The sequence below is a fragment of the Stegostoma tigrinum genome, chromosome 11, assembly GCF_030684315.1.
Source record: "Stegostoma tigrinum isolate sSteTig4 chromosome 11, sSteTig4.hap1, whole genome shotgun sequence".
Lineage (NCBI taxonomy): Eukaryota > Metazoa > Chordata > Chondrichthyes > Orectolobiformes > Stegostomatidae > Stegostoma > Stegostoma tigrinum.
The window spans coordinates 65,498,366-65,513,015 of record NC_081364.1 but is presented as its reverse complement, the minus strand read 5'-3'; the positions used below and the strand labels follow the sequence as shown (position 1 = coordinate 65,513,015).

The following is a 14,650-nucleotide window of genomic DNA, read 5'->3' as shown; positions in this document are numbered from 1 at the left end:
GCATCAGAGGAGCAGGAAGGCTGACATTTCAACCAAATGTCCAACTGCTTTTTGAAGGTCCGGTGTGATTTTTTCAGTTTGGAAAAGTGTTCTAGATTTTGTTAGTCATATATGTAATCTGTTGCATTTTCCTTCTGATTCTTTTCTGCCAATTATTTTAAAAGCATAATGTTCGTTTTTTTTAACTCACCTGTCAGAAGAAGCAGTTTCTCATTAAAACTGCTCTATCAAAATATCAACTATTTTGGCATTTTCTGTAACCAACCTATTTATACTGGGATCACCTTGAAGGATATGCTCCCCAAAATGTACCAACTCCTCTTCATTCCCCAGATTAGGGGCAGTCCTTCCTCAGTGAGCTCAGTTGTGAATAGGGAGAGGCAGGGGGGAAGAGGTTAAAATTGATAGAATTAACGTTGCATCTTCCACCAGGGTCTTCAGAGTGATTATGGCATGCTGCACTCTCTAACGTTGCACAGCAGCAAGGTTTGAAACTACGGGAGGTTTTAAACAAAAAGCACAGGTCACAAACCTTCAGAGGGAGATAGAGGGATGGCAGAAGGGAATACAGTCTCAGAGATCTACAGTACAGATATAGCTCATTGTGTCTACAATGCTCAAAAACAACCACCTAACTATTCTGATCCCTTCCTCCATCAGTCTATAGGTGTTGAGGCTGGTAAAGCACAGCAGATCAGACAGGATCCGAGGAGCAGGTGAGTCAACGTTTCAGGCCAAAACCCTTTGTCAGGACTGGGGAGGGGGAGGGGAGCCTAGAAATTAAACAGAGGGAGAGGTATGGGGCTGGGGTAAGGGTAGAAGAGATGGTGATGGCTGGATACAGTTGGGGGTGAAATGTCCATGGGACAGAAGGGTGAAGTGGATAGGTGAGTAGGCTCATGGACAGGTTAGGTCAGGTCAGGAGGGGGACGGCTGGACATAGGATAAGGCTGGGGGTGGAGGGATTTTGAAGCTGGTGAAGTCAATGTTAAGGCCATTTGGCTGTAAGCTTTCAAGGCTTCAGAATGTGGTTGAAGGGCTTCGGGGCAGAGCAGACAACTGGGGGCAGGGGGGAGGGGTTGCAGTGGGACAAAGACTCACTGAGCTCTTTTCAGAGACAGGGCAGAAACTTCATCAAAATGGGCATCCTTAGAAGAGGGTTTGCAGTGTTGGTTTTCAGTGACTTGCAGACAGTAAGGATGGCAGATACTGGAAGCCAGTCAATAGATGTGAGGCTGGATAAGTACAGCAGGTCAGACAGCATCCGAGGAGCAGTTAAGTCAACATTTTGGGCCAGTTTCCTCACATCGCCTTTAAACCTTCTGGCCCTTACCTTCAATCTATGCCCCTGGTCATTGATCCCTTCATTAAGGGGAAAGCTCGTTCCCATCTACCCTGTCTATGCCTGTCATAATTTTATACATCTTAATCACACTCCTCTCAATCACCACTGCTCTAAAAAAAATCTGCCCAATCTCTCTTCATAATTACAACTGTCCAGTCCACAGCAAAATCCTGGTAAATCTTCTCAGTACCCTCTCCAATGTTTTCATATCCCTTAACGTACATCCCAGAACTGCACACAATATTCTTGTTATGGCCTAAACAACACTTACACAGTTCCAGTTTATCCTCTCTGCTCTTAAACTCAATACCTTGATTAATAAAGGCAAATACCCCCCATGTCTTCTTAATCAGTTTATCCACCTTTCATGATACCTTAACAAATCCCTCTAATCCCTGGTGCTTTCCAGAGTCCTACTGTTCATCACATCTTGTCTAACCTTTCCAATTGCATTGCCTCACATTTATCTGGATTGAATTCCATTTGCCAATGATCAGCCAATCTGCTCAGTCTGTCTCTATTCTCTTGTCGTGCAAGACTATGCCCAGCCCATAGCTCCTCATGGGGAATGAGTCGTAGAGTGGTGCTGTGGATCGACAATAGGCCAAGATCATTCATCTGGGTTAAATTGAATTCATGCAAAATAGTCACGAAGGCCCGCTCGTTCTTGTCTGATTGCTTCATGCATTCAGCCAGGCTGGGGAAAGAGAAAACATTGGAATGGCTAAAACAGGAAGTTATTTGTGCTGGAGGTGATACCACAAACGACAGATCAGGTCTAAGGTGTGTGGCTGCGAACAGTGGTGCTTTACGAAACATCTAACAGGAAACCCAGTACATCAGTGCAAGAGATCAGGCTAAAACATTTAGAAGTATCTTCAGCCAGAAACGTTGAGCCAATGATCCTGCTCAGCCTCCTCCAGAGGTCCCCAGCATGGCAGGTCTTCAGCCAATTTGATCCACTCCATGTGATAGAGAAACTATTGAAAACACTGGGCACTGCACAAGGCTATGGGTCCTGACAACAGCCCAGCAATAGTATTGAAATCTTGTGCTCCAGAACTAACAACACCTCTCACCAAGTTGTTCCAATTAGACGAGGTGTTAGGGGAGCGGTAGAAGGATACTTTTCAGAATGGAGAGTGGTGACTAGTGGTGTTCCACAAGGATCAGTGCTGGGACCACTGCCATTTATTCTCTACACAAATGATTTGGTGGAAAGTGTAGCTGGTCTAACTAGTAAGCAGACGATACAAAAGATTGGTGGAGTTGTGAATAGTGAGGAGAATGGTCCGAGGATACAGCAGGATATAGATCAGTTGGAGGCATGGGCAGATGGAACTTAATCCTGACAAATGTGAGTTTATGCATTTTGGAAAGTCAAGTACAGGTGAAAATTATACAACGAATGGCAGTACCCTTGGGAGTATTGATACGCAGCGGGATCTGGGTGTGCAGGTCCACATGTCACTGAAGGTGGTAGCGCAAGTAGATAAGGTAGTAAAAAAGGCCTTTGACATGCTTACCCTCATTGGAAGGGGCATTGAGTATAAGGATAGGCAAGTTATATTGTAGCTCTGTAGAACTTCAGTTAGGCCACACTTGGAATATTGTGTGCAGTTCTGGTCACCACATTACCAGAAGGATGTGGATGCTTTGGACAGGATATAGAAAAGGTTTACCAGATGTTGTCTGGCATGGGGGAATTGTAGCGATGAAGAAAGGTTGGATAGATTGGGTATGTTTTCACTGGATCTCAGGAGGTTGAGGTTACAACCTATTTTTCAGACTGTGAATGGTATGGATAGAATGGAAAGTATGAGGCTTTTTCCCAGGGTGTAGGGGTCAATTACTAAGGCACACAGGTTCAAGGTGTGAGGGTGGGGGGGGGGGCATTTAAAAAAAAAGATGTGAGAGACAGGTTTTTCACACAAAGGGCGGTGAATGCCTGGAATGCATTGCTAGAGGTGGTGGTGGAAGCCGAAACAATAGCATTATAGGAGGCATCTGGACAAATACATTGATAGGAAGGGAATAGAGGATATGGACCCTGTCAGTGAAGACAGTTTCAGTATGGAAGGGCAAAATTTGGCAGCGCAGGCTTACAGAGCTGAAGGGCCTTTGTTACAACACTGGCATCAATCCAAGAATGTGAAAAATTGCCCAGGTATATCCTTTGCACTAAATGCAGCACAAATCCAAGTCAGCCATTTATTTATTTATTTATTATCCACCAATCCAGTATCAATCGTCAGGAAAAAAAAAGTTGTCATCAAAAATGCTACAAAGCAGCACTAGCTCAGCAATAACTTACTCACTGACACTCAGTTTGGGTTCTGCCAGGGCAATTCAACTATTGACCTCACTCCTAACCTAAGATCTTTTACTTAGTTTTACGGCTCTTATTGCAATTGTGCTGGCAGGAGGTTGGTGGTGGTGGTGGTGTGGGGTAGGGCAACGTTACTATGGTTCAGAGCTTCAGACTACTAAAGAAAAGTCATAATGTAAGTCCCACAATATGGATGCTTGCAAAGGATAGCTACTGGAGTCTTCTGAAAAATAAACGGATTGGACTTTCAGTGTTTACACATGCCACGGCTTACATAAAATGAATCACTATCTTTCTATCACTTCTTTTGCCAACTACTAGAAACTTGCAATACTCATTATTGTAGACCCTTTATTTTGAGTTTTTGGTTTTCCAGGACTGAAGTGCTTGTATTAAGCAATCCGTGGATTAGTACAAAAATCATAGCTGTTTAGTCCATAGTGCAGCCTGTTGGCTTCTTTACGTTGGAGGCAATTTCCTCGGCCTCAGGAGGCGGTAATTATGTAGAAAATACCCTCAACAGCTCAGTAACTGTTTGGAGCTATAATGGCAAGTTTTAACAAAACAAATGCTCTTTTTGAACTTCAAAAAGGTATAAGTTCTAATACTTATGAGGATACAGTGAAAAAAAAACCTAGTGAAGCAGCAGGGCACAGAAAAAAAAACCCCATTATCAATTTTAAGTTTTAATGCAGGAAACGACATCAGCAACACAAGGAAACCTAAACAGATAAATAGAAAGCGGGACATATCATCAGTGAGCCTCTGGTGAAGCGCTGGTGTTATTACCTAGAATGGTGACGAAACGTCTGTAAACTAACCTTCCAGCTCAGCGAGCAAACTCACATCCAGAAACTCAACCTGAGCTACAAATCTCCTCAAAACTCGCTATCAATTTTAAGTTCCATTTCCTATCCAAAACACCAGGGCGATTGGCACGTGAGCACGTACATCAGGGCAGTTTATAGCCGAGGATCCTTCATGTATGCTTTTGCAATTGGAGATAAGGAGGGGCCCCATAAGTGGGCAGGGGTGGTCGTGTCAGAATTCAAGTGGCAAAAGCTTCCTCAAGAGGTTAATGTTGGATAATGAGATGAAGAGACTAATCTAGCCTCCAGAAAATGCTGCAATAGTACCTTACCTTCAGGAGTGAGCACACCCCATCTTCCTTTTTTTTCAGAAAGTTTCCCCAACCCCTGCAAAGTCCACACAGCATTGAATTTTAGATGGAGAGCAGAACCCATAACTCTCTCAACCTCGCCATGATTCATACCTATTGGAAGGTTGATATATCAAGGTCATAATTTCAGCGAAGAAAAAAAGTTATAGATATGAGATAGTAGGAACTGCCGATGCAGAAGAAGGGTCTCGACCTGAAACGTCAAACTTTCCTGCTCTTCTGATGCTGTTTGGCCTGCTTCATCCAGCTTCACAGTGTTATCTCAGTTATAGATAGAATAAGTCTTTTTTACCCCCACCCCCAAGTTTCTTTGAGGCCCTAATTGGTACTAGATGCAGAAACTGCTCATGGGTATGTTGTGTATTAACTCAAGAATGGGTTGATAAACGCAAGTAAACAGTGATTCCACATAAGTACTATCTTCCACAACACAGAATCAAATGATCACCTTTAAATTCAATAAAATTATTACTGAATCCTCCACTATCAACATCCTGGGGATTACCATTGTCTAGAAACTGGACTGGCCACATAAACAGTGTAGTGACAAGAACAGCTCAGAGGCTACGACCCCGCCGGCAAGTAACTCACCACCTAGTTCTCCAAAGCCTGTCTACAAGGCACAAGTCAGGGGCATGATAGATTACTCCTCACTTGCCTGGATGTGTGCAGCTCCACCAACACTTGAGAAGCTGAATACCAAAAGATCAATTGATTGGATTCAGCCACATTCATCCTCTCCACCACTACTGCTTAGTAGCAGCAGTTGGTACCATCTACAAGGTACACTTCTGAAATTCACCAAGACTCTTAAGACAGTACTTTTAAAATCCACAACCACTACCAATTAGAAGGACAAGATATGTGGGAATACTTGCATTTGCAAGTTCCACTCTCAGCACTTATCACCCTGACTTAGAAATAGATAATCATTCCTTTAGTCTCGATCAAACTCCTGGAACAGCACTGTGGATGTACTTACACCAAATGGACTGCAGCTGTTCAAAGAGGCAGCTCCCCACCACTTCGGAGTGTAACTAGGAGTGGGCGAAAAAAAAAAAGACGAGATGCTGGTTCATCAAACCCATTGAACGAATTTTAAAAAAATTGCATCTTGTAGATCATGTATTTTATAGTTTAATACTGAAATGTACAGATTTGGTCATTGATATGTGGAATTGATTGAAGCAGCCAGCAGTGTTATTCTGTGATTCACATGACACATACTATTGCAGCATATACATTTAGCAATGGGCCATGAGCACGATGGTACTCAAACCCATTCAATATGCACAACAAAGCACATTCAGCTTCATATCAAATCTCCTCACTTGCTCTGTTGTTGCAATCTCTTGTTCCAGCTCTTCCACAGCCACCTGTCAAAAGGAGAATTCTGTCCTCTACTGGTCCTTGCTAATATTTCACTTTTCTGTATTTTTGCTTGTGGAGTGAAATTGGAGGACTGTTTTAAAAAAAACAACCAAGAATCATGAAACAGATTGCTGCATTTTTTCCAAATCAACTTACCAAAACTTATTGCAAGCGACATTTACATTGTTGCTTGTTCAAGCAGTATGGGGAAAGCTAACAGAGCTGGCACCAGGTGTACACAAAATATGATGCAGCACCAACAGATCCATGTAGTAATAAGCCATGGAGTGGATGATTATACTAGGATGCCAGTCGTATTTCTGGATGACAAAGGCCTTCTGCCTGTTCACAACTATGTGATTGGCTTCTAGATAGCTGCATAGCTTGTGTATTTGCATGTTTTGGCCAGAGTAAAGGGGAGTTGGTGTATCTTTCTCTTTCCACGAGCAGACAAAAATACCTAAAATCTGAAGGTCAGTTTATCTTCCTTCACCACTCACTGTAAACTGCAGGTTTCAGCCAGTAAAAAGATTTTGCAATATGTGAACTAGCTCTTTGGTGTATCCTGTAAGAAAGCAAAGAGTGAAGAGAAATCAATCAGCAGGCCTTGACAAATACAAGGATCATGTCAGTGAACTGCTTTCACAGCTTTTCCCTCCATTCGTAAGTGTTTCTTGATTGTCTGCACATACATGCAGAGGAAGCTTTAGAAGGTGGTTAGAGTTTCAACTAGCGGAGTTACAGTGATAGTTCACAGTTGCTTACCTGCGGGAAGAATCTATTTTTCTGTAATAAATTCTAACTTTTGTTAAAAATCCAGAATCCTGACCTGTACTTTCTATTAATCCGGTCTAAACAACAGATAAACCAGAGACAACAACAGAAACAAAGTTGCTGGAGAAGATCAGGTAAACTGGAGAATTTGGCAAATTCTGAGAAAATCATTTACTTTCCAAACAACTCTGGGAATAGCAGAATTTGATTTTCAAGAAGGTTACCTCAATGAAATGACAATGCTCAAAACAGGTCATTTCAGCACCACTGGCTGTTACCCCAACATACATGTATTCACCCCCTTTCTGTCCCAGCTCTTGGAAATGTTCAGTAAAAATTGAGTTGGTTAAAGCGCTCTGTCTGAATGTGAAGGCCTGGCCAGAACATTTCTTAGAAAATTCACAAAACTCCACGTTGTTAAACAATAACCCGATCCACGATATGCACCCACGTTGAACTTTGCACCACTTATATAGCTTCCACTGATTACTTACTGCATCCATCCATTCAAAACATCTTAATCCATGTCTCCAATCAGACAGGTCAGTGACTTGCTTTTCAAAGACTTGTGATATCATTTTAATAATCAATTATTGATTTCAATTGCTGACTTCTAAGTTATTCAGCATCAGTTATCTCAAAACAGCAGTAAGGGCACAAGGGACCAAGCATTAACAAGCCATTACAATGTCATGAGGTGGCAAGTGGGTGTTAATTGTCCTTCAGTACATATCAATAGGGGGGGCGTCATTGGTGATGTAGTATGGAGGGTGTTACACACTGCAATCACATGCAAAAAACATATTAAGGTGATACAGGGACTCTCAGGCACCATTCCCTCTAAGCCAGGCAGCCACAGGTTCCACAAGGTACAGATGGAGCTTGGAAGTCCGCGCAGCAGAGGAAGCAATTAGAGGGAATGTTGTTCCTGAACCTCCTGTCAGGGGGGAGCAATCCGTAACAATAAACTATGTCTTAGCTTCCACCTAAACATATCTTCGTTCGGAGTTCACAGGAGCATACAGCCTGTTCTAAACCAGGTGAGTTTACACAGGAATTTAGATTTTAATTCCTCATGATCAATCCTCAAAAGTAATGTTCCGAAACTAGATCACCATCACTTAAATATTGTCCGTGAAAACCGTAAAATGTTTCCTTGTGGTCTGACCACTCCCAAAATTTAATAAAAAAGGAAGATTTCCGTTCAAAACATTATCTTTGTCGTAACCAGTCTTGGTCCTTTGTAACACAATCCTTTCCTGAAACTTCTGCCATACGTTCTCTCTCTCCCTAATCCAGGAGGGAATTTCAATTGTGAACCTGGTTTTTACAATTATGAGCAGCAGATGAGATGCAAGTTTCTGCCAGTTATTAGGGGGTAGTTAAGTTGGACAGTCAACTCCCATTGGCCAAACCAGAGTACAAAATTGATACTAACTTGCAGGGTGTAAAAGATTCAGTTGCACATCGAATTGCACATTCAGTCATAAACAGCTCAGGCGGAATGTCCAGTCGAAATTTCTTTAATAAGTGAAAGGTTTTAAACCTCAGCCACATTAAATCACCATTTATGGGAAAGGGAAATGCCCAAGATCATCTACAACAGGTAGTAAACAATGCTCCCTCTAAAAGGTGTACAACAACTGGGAAGCTCTGAACTTTTCAACTAGTGGGGAGATACATGGTTTCTACTTCCTCAAGCTGCTGCTACCACACGTGGATCTCAGTTTTATAGAGCAATAATAAAATTTACAAGGATTTTACAAAATTTACGATTTACAAGTCTAGTGCAGATAGACCCTGAGCTAGGGTTAGTTTTTTTTTTAAAACTCATTTCAAAAAAAAAGTTAAAAACTTTGCTGTCCAAGCTTTCGAACCCCTGCAACTAGTAGAAATTTCCATCCAATCCAAAACCTTCAAAAAGGAGCAAGTTCACATCTCAATTTCACTGTTCAAACAAGACCATCGATGTTCACACATCTTAATGCCTCTCTACTGCTAAATGTTACGAAAGGCAATGCGTTTGGCTAAATTCTCAGAGCCAAATTTCTGGATTAGCCTCTCCCGCACTTGTCCATCAACATTCCCCAGGTCAAGGTCGTCTTGATGGGTCCAGATAGGATAACCATCTGGCCGGTGACCAGTCTCCATATAGTGCATGGCTGCTGTCAGCTCTCCATTGTTCTTCAGTAACAACTGTGTGGCTGCACAGAGGTCAAGCTGATGGGTTTGCATCAATGTGGTGATAGCTCGAATGGCACATTCCACCTCATCCTGGGACGCCGTAGGCGAGGAAAACAACTCATCAACTGGTGTCTGAGAGTCTATTTCTGGCTGCTTATGCTCCATGATGAACTCTGCCAAAGTTCCTTTCCGCCTAGGATGATGATGTTCAGCAGGGCTGACTTGTGGGGGGTTGTCATTCTCAATCGCCTGCTTTTGAGGGACTTTCTCCATCTCCATTTCAGTACCCATCTCTACCATCAGTTCAGGAGTGTCATCGTCAACCTAGAACGAGGGTCAAAACCATTTCAAATCAGTGGTTTGGAGTTAGCAAATCGAAAATGTGGTTTAAACAGCTTGTTCGTGGAACATACCAGAACCTTCAGCTCTGGTCCATTCCATTTCAAGGCCCTCCTGAATGGGTAATTTGTTTCCTCAGTTCCTCATCATCTATTAAGCCCAGGAATATGATGCAATGCTAATTATTCAGTTAATGGGTACAGTTATAACATTACTTGAAGCCTTATAGTACTTGCGAAGGAGCAGTGCACATTGGCAATTGGGTCAAGTTTAAGTAACTTACGATGCCTTTTCATTGCAGCATCAATTATAGATTTTAAGTTATGGTTATAACTTAGATAACAAATCAGCAAGTTTCAGGTGATCACCTTAAAAACCAGAAGTTGTTGAGGGTCCAGCTACTCAAAGTTTCATCCAGTTCCTGTAGTGGTCATAAAAATCTCCGTAATCAAATGAGTACATGGTATGGTCAATAACATTCCTTGATTTAACATCAGCAAAAATAGCTCAGCTGGTTTCTCAACTCACTATTATACATAGCAAGATTGCACAATTAATATGACAAGTTTATTGGGGATGCAAGTGGATACAGGTTTAAAAAAAGAGGCCTTAATTATTTTTGTGATAAAGGAACCTAGGAGCAGGAGTAGGCCATTCAGCCCAGTGAGCCTATTCCAGCACATGTGAATACTTCAAAGACATTCAAACTCTTTTACACATTTTCCCTTAGCCCTTGATAAGGAAAAGCTACTACCGCTATTTGAGGCATACTCAAAGGCTGAGCTTCCATAGACATATGGGCTACAGAAGTCCAAAGATTCATCACCACTGGAGTTTAAAAACAAAACCAAAATTCTTCTCACTTTGGTCCTAAATGACATCCCCTTATTGGTTAATCATGTCCCCTGGTTCTAGACTTCCAAACCAAGGGAAACATCCCACTTCATGTACAATAATCTATCCTTTAGATATTCTTTGGGTTTCAATTAGATCATTTCTCATTTTTTGAAACTCTAGAGTGTACAGGCCCAGTTTGGTCAATCCCTCTTCACAGGAAGATTCCACCATCCTAGGAACTAGACATTCATTGCACTACTTCGGAATCATATAATTATGGCAAAGTCAGCAGAAACACTCCTTTTCCCTTTTACTTTCTATTGTTGTCAAAGCCGTGGACTAATGCACTTGTATCAAACCACCAAAGCGACCTCAGCATACAATGCAATCAGTGAACATGTGAATGATAGCTGCTCTAATAGCATCGCATGATCTTGCTGAATTATGGACACAAAGTGTAAAAAAAACACCATGGCAGATCTTTAGGAGCTTATTTCCAATGTGACCCTATTTTACTCTAACATTGCTCTCTCGAGCAAGTGGGGCAAGAGGGAGATCTGATAAAAGTTTATAAAATTATGAGAGGCACAGAGTTGACAGTCGAAATCATTTCCCAGTGTTGAAACGTCTAATACTAGAGGGCACGCATTTAAGGTAGAAGGGAAAATTTAAAGGAGATGGGCTGGGCAAGTTTTTACACAGAGTCGAAGGTGCCTGGAACATGCTGCCAGGGTAATGGTGGAGGCAAATGTGATGGGGCATTTAAAGGGATTTTAGATAAGCAAATGAATAAACAAGGAATGGAGGGATACAGACCATGGGCAGGTTGAAGGGATTAATTAATTTGGCATCATGTTCAGCACAACATCGTGGGCCAATGGGCCCGTTCCTGTGCTGTGCTATGTTCTACTAAAAGCTGGTCTTGCCAGTAGTATCTATGAACAAACAAAAAAAAAGTTCTTAAAAATGACTACGACCCAGCCACAACAAAACAGCAATAAAGTATCACAGTAATAGCACATAATTTTAAAAATTTATGCATTACAGATAAATAATAACTATCATACAAGTGAAAATCTGCTTTGAAAGTAATTTGTCAAAATATTGTTTAGAGTACTCTTGCATGCTGTTTATATTTCATGATAACAGGAGTCATACTCCATCTCATGGCCCTCCACCTTCAGTAAAACAGAAATAATGTCCAAGGCTGAGTAGTAGTTTTACTGGTATTGAGGTCCTGCTTAATAGTATTGTCTGATGCACTTTGCAGTTTCTTGAGAGTAGACTGATAGATCAGTAATTGACCAAGTTGGATTCTATTCTGCTTTAGGAACAAGCAAAACATGGGCTATTTTCCTTGCTTACCAAGTTGCTGAATAGCAAGTCTGTGGAGGGTGACAGGGAAGCTCCACTGCAGATGCATAGTTTTTCACCCAACTATCTACACATACTTGATACCAAACCTGTTGGGAGAAGCATTGCAATAATCAAGGAGATTATCGTCTGCTTGCTCTTCTTGACTCAAAGTTAGTGCTGTCTTGGGAATGAGAAATCAGGTATGGCAAGACTGCTATAATCATCAGGAATTTCAAGCAGATTGTAAAAATAGATAAAACCTACCTTGGAAAAAGAATCCAGAATCACCATAAACAACATGCTGGAGGAACTCAGCAGGCTGGTAAGCATTTGAGGGGGAAAATGGTTAATGTTCCAAGTTCAAACCGAAAGGGTCACCGAACTCAAAAATGAACTGTTTTTCTCGACCAAGATGCTGCCAGACCTGTTGAGCTTCTCCAGCACTGTTTTTATTTCAGATTTCCAGCATACGCTGTCTTTTAAAAAAACAATTATCAGACTGCCTACCTCAAATTCACGGATAGCGATATGAAATATGTTGAAGCATTCCTCATCTCGATTTGTATCAGACTGTCGTTCAAATGAGGTGGTTGCTTTTCCATTTGACTTCAACTCAGTCTGCTGGAGATTGTCAAGATTCCTTTTACCTGTTGGATATGAAAGGCTTCCTGTCATTTTGAAAAGCAGCAATTTAATGAACCAAGATAACAAAGTGTGAAGCTGGATGAACACAGCAGGCCAAGCAGCACCTTAGGTGCACAAAAGCTGACGTTTCGGCCTAGACCCTTCATCAGGAAGTCTTGTTTAAAAAAGATGAAGGGTCTAGACCCGAAGCGTCAGCTTTTGTGCTAAGGTGCTGCTTGGCCTGCTGTGTTCATCCAGCTTCAGATTCTCCAGCATCTGCAGTTCCCATTATCTCTGGTCACGAATTGAATAAACCAGTTCAGACTGGAAATCAGAGAATTCACCCTATATTTTATAAAATGACTTCCATTTCCGGTTTCCAGTTTTCAGGCTAAAGAGGAGAAGCGACTCTTACAGGAGGTGACTCGTCTGCACAACACTCAATTAATTCTTCTCCTTCACTCAGATGGCTGTGGCAGATTCAAGTACCAAATGGGTTGAAGGGTTATGGGCAGTAAACAAGAAAGTGCAGCCAAGGCCAAGATGAGATTAACCATGATCATATGAAGTGGTGGAGCAGCCTCAAGGGACTGAATTGTCTACTCCGGCTCTTACTTCTTAGTTCCTCCATTAGAACATATTTAGCAGAGGCACTGATCCGAAAACATGAAAAAAACAGTAAGGGGTGCACCAACACTAATCATGTCACTGAGACTAACACAGAAAATGCTGGAGAAATTGAGCAGATCTGGCAGCATCTGTGAAGAAAGAAAGTTAGAACTTCAAGTCTGATATACCTTAAACTCAGTCTCTACAGTGCAGAAAGAGGCTATTTGGCCCCTTGAGCCTGCACTAACCCTTCAAAAGAGCATCCCACCCAGCCCTAGTCCCCTGCCTTATTCCCATAACTCTGCACTTACCATGGCTAACCCCCTGGCCTGCACGTTCCTGGGGGCTACAGGGCAATTTAGCATGACCAATCCACTTAACTTAATTATGGAGAATACCATAGATATGCAAGTTATCATTGATGTCCAGCGCTCCCTGGCCTCATTACTCAAAAAAAAATCAGTTATGGTGTCCATGCAGGAAAATGGGTTAGGGTAGAAAACCCAGCCTCTTAAAAGGGTTGTAAAATGTGTTATCTTGGAATCTCCAGCATCTGCAGTTCCCATTATCTCAAAGGGTTGAATTGCCTAACCCCAACGCAGCTCAATTTTTTGGGGAGCCGGTGGTCAGAAAGGACGGACGTGCGCACGCGAAGGGGCTGACTGACCACCCCGCACATGAGCGACACGAACTGACGGTCTTCCGCAGGCGCAGTAGGGCGCTTGCCGCCTAACAGCCGCCGGAGAGGCCTCACCTCCTGCCTCGGCGGCCTCTGGAGCTGTCCGAGCGCTGGTCGCCGGCTGCTTCCCCTTGGAGCTGTCGAGCTGCTCCCAGCCGCGGAGGCAGCCCAGGTAGCGGCTCTTCATGGACTGCCAGGAATGCGAGGTCACATTCTTTCCCTCCATCTCCATCCAGAGGGCATTTCCGGTGACGGTCATGTGGCCATGAGAGCGCACGTACAACAAGATGGCGGCGTCTTCCTCCTCGCAGTACGTCAACCTGCCGCGGCCTTGTGCTGTCACCGCCTCCGGGGAGGCCTTCTCCGCGGCGTACTCTTCCAGCGCCAGCTGCTTGTCCTGCTCCACGCTGTCCAGCACGTAGCGGGTGCTGACGTAGCCTTTCGGCATCGGCCCCTCAGTCAAGAGGATGGCGCCCGGCTCCTGAACGCGGCACACTACCCCGCCGCCGTGGATGATCATCGGCGCCAGCAAGGCCTTGGTGGTCCCCGGCGGCATGTAGAACCGCAGCGGGACGCCACAGTCGTCGAGGAAGAGAGTCCGAGAGTGCGACAGAGTCGCGCCGGCATGGTCTCCGCTGCCGGCCATTAGGAACAGGCTTTGACAGCGGAAACGGGAAGCGTCGTCTTATTGGACAAACGCCCCACGGCAACCGGAAAGGTGGTTACTGATTGGACTGTGTAAGGAAGCCGCCTTTTCATTGGACAGGGGGCGACGTTCCTACCCGCGTTTACCACTAGGTGGCGGGAGCAGCCCGTTCGGCCCGTCAGGTTGCCTTCCCTTCAACACGTTTCGTGGCTGTTTCCAGTCCACGTTGTCTCTTATCCCATATACGGTTTAATTCATAGAATCCCTGCAGTGTGGAAACGCCATTTGGCCCAACAAGTCCACACTGCCATACCACTCTCTGAAGAGTAGCCCACCCTCATTCATTCCCCTACTTCCGCATTTCCCCATGTCCAACC

The 14,650-nt window shown here is 43.4% G+C and overlaps 1 protein-coding gene across 1 annotated transcript; it reads right to left on the bottom strand.

Moving 5' to 3' along the window:
• Positions 1 to 7,565: 7,565 nt before the first annotated feature.
• On the bottom strand, positions 7,566 to 14,311 carry terf2ip (telomeric repeat binding factor 2, interacting protein). Its single transcript, XM_048548001.2, has 3 exons — positions 13,703 to 14,311; positions 12,223 to 12,362; positions 7,566 to 9,507 (listed from the first exon to the last, which is right to left on the bottom strand). The coding sequence occupies exons 1-3, from the start codon at positions 14,271 to 14,273 to the stop codon at positions 8,998 to 9,000; spliced, it is 1,221 nt and encodes a 406-aa protein (XP_048403958.1). The 5' UTR covers positions 14,274 to 14,311; the 3' UTR covers positions 7,566 to 8,997.
• Positions 14,312 to 14,650: the final 339 nt, after the last annotated feature.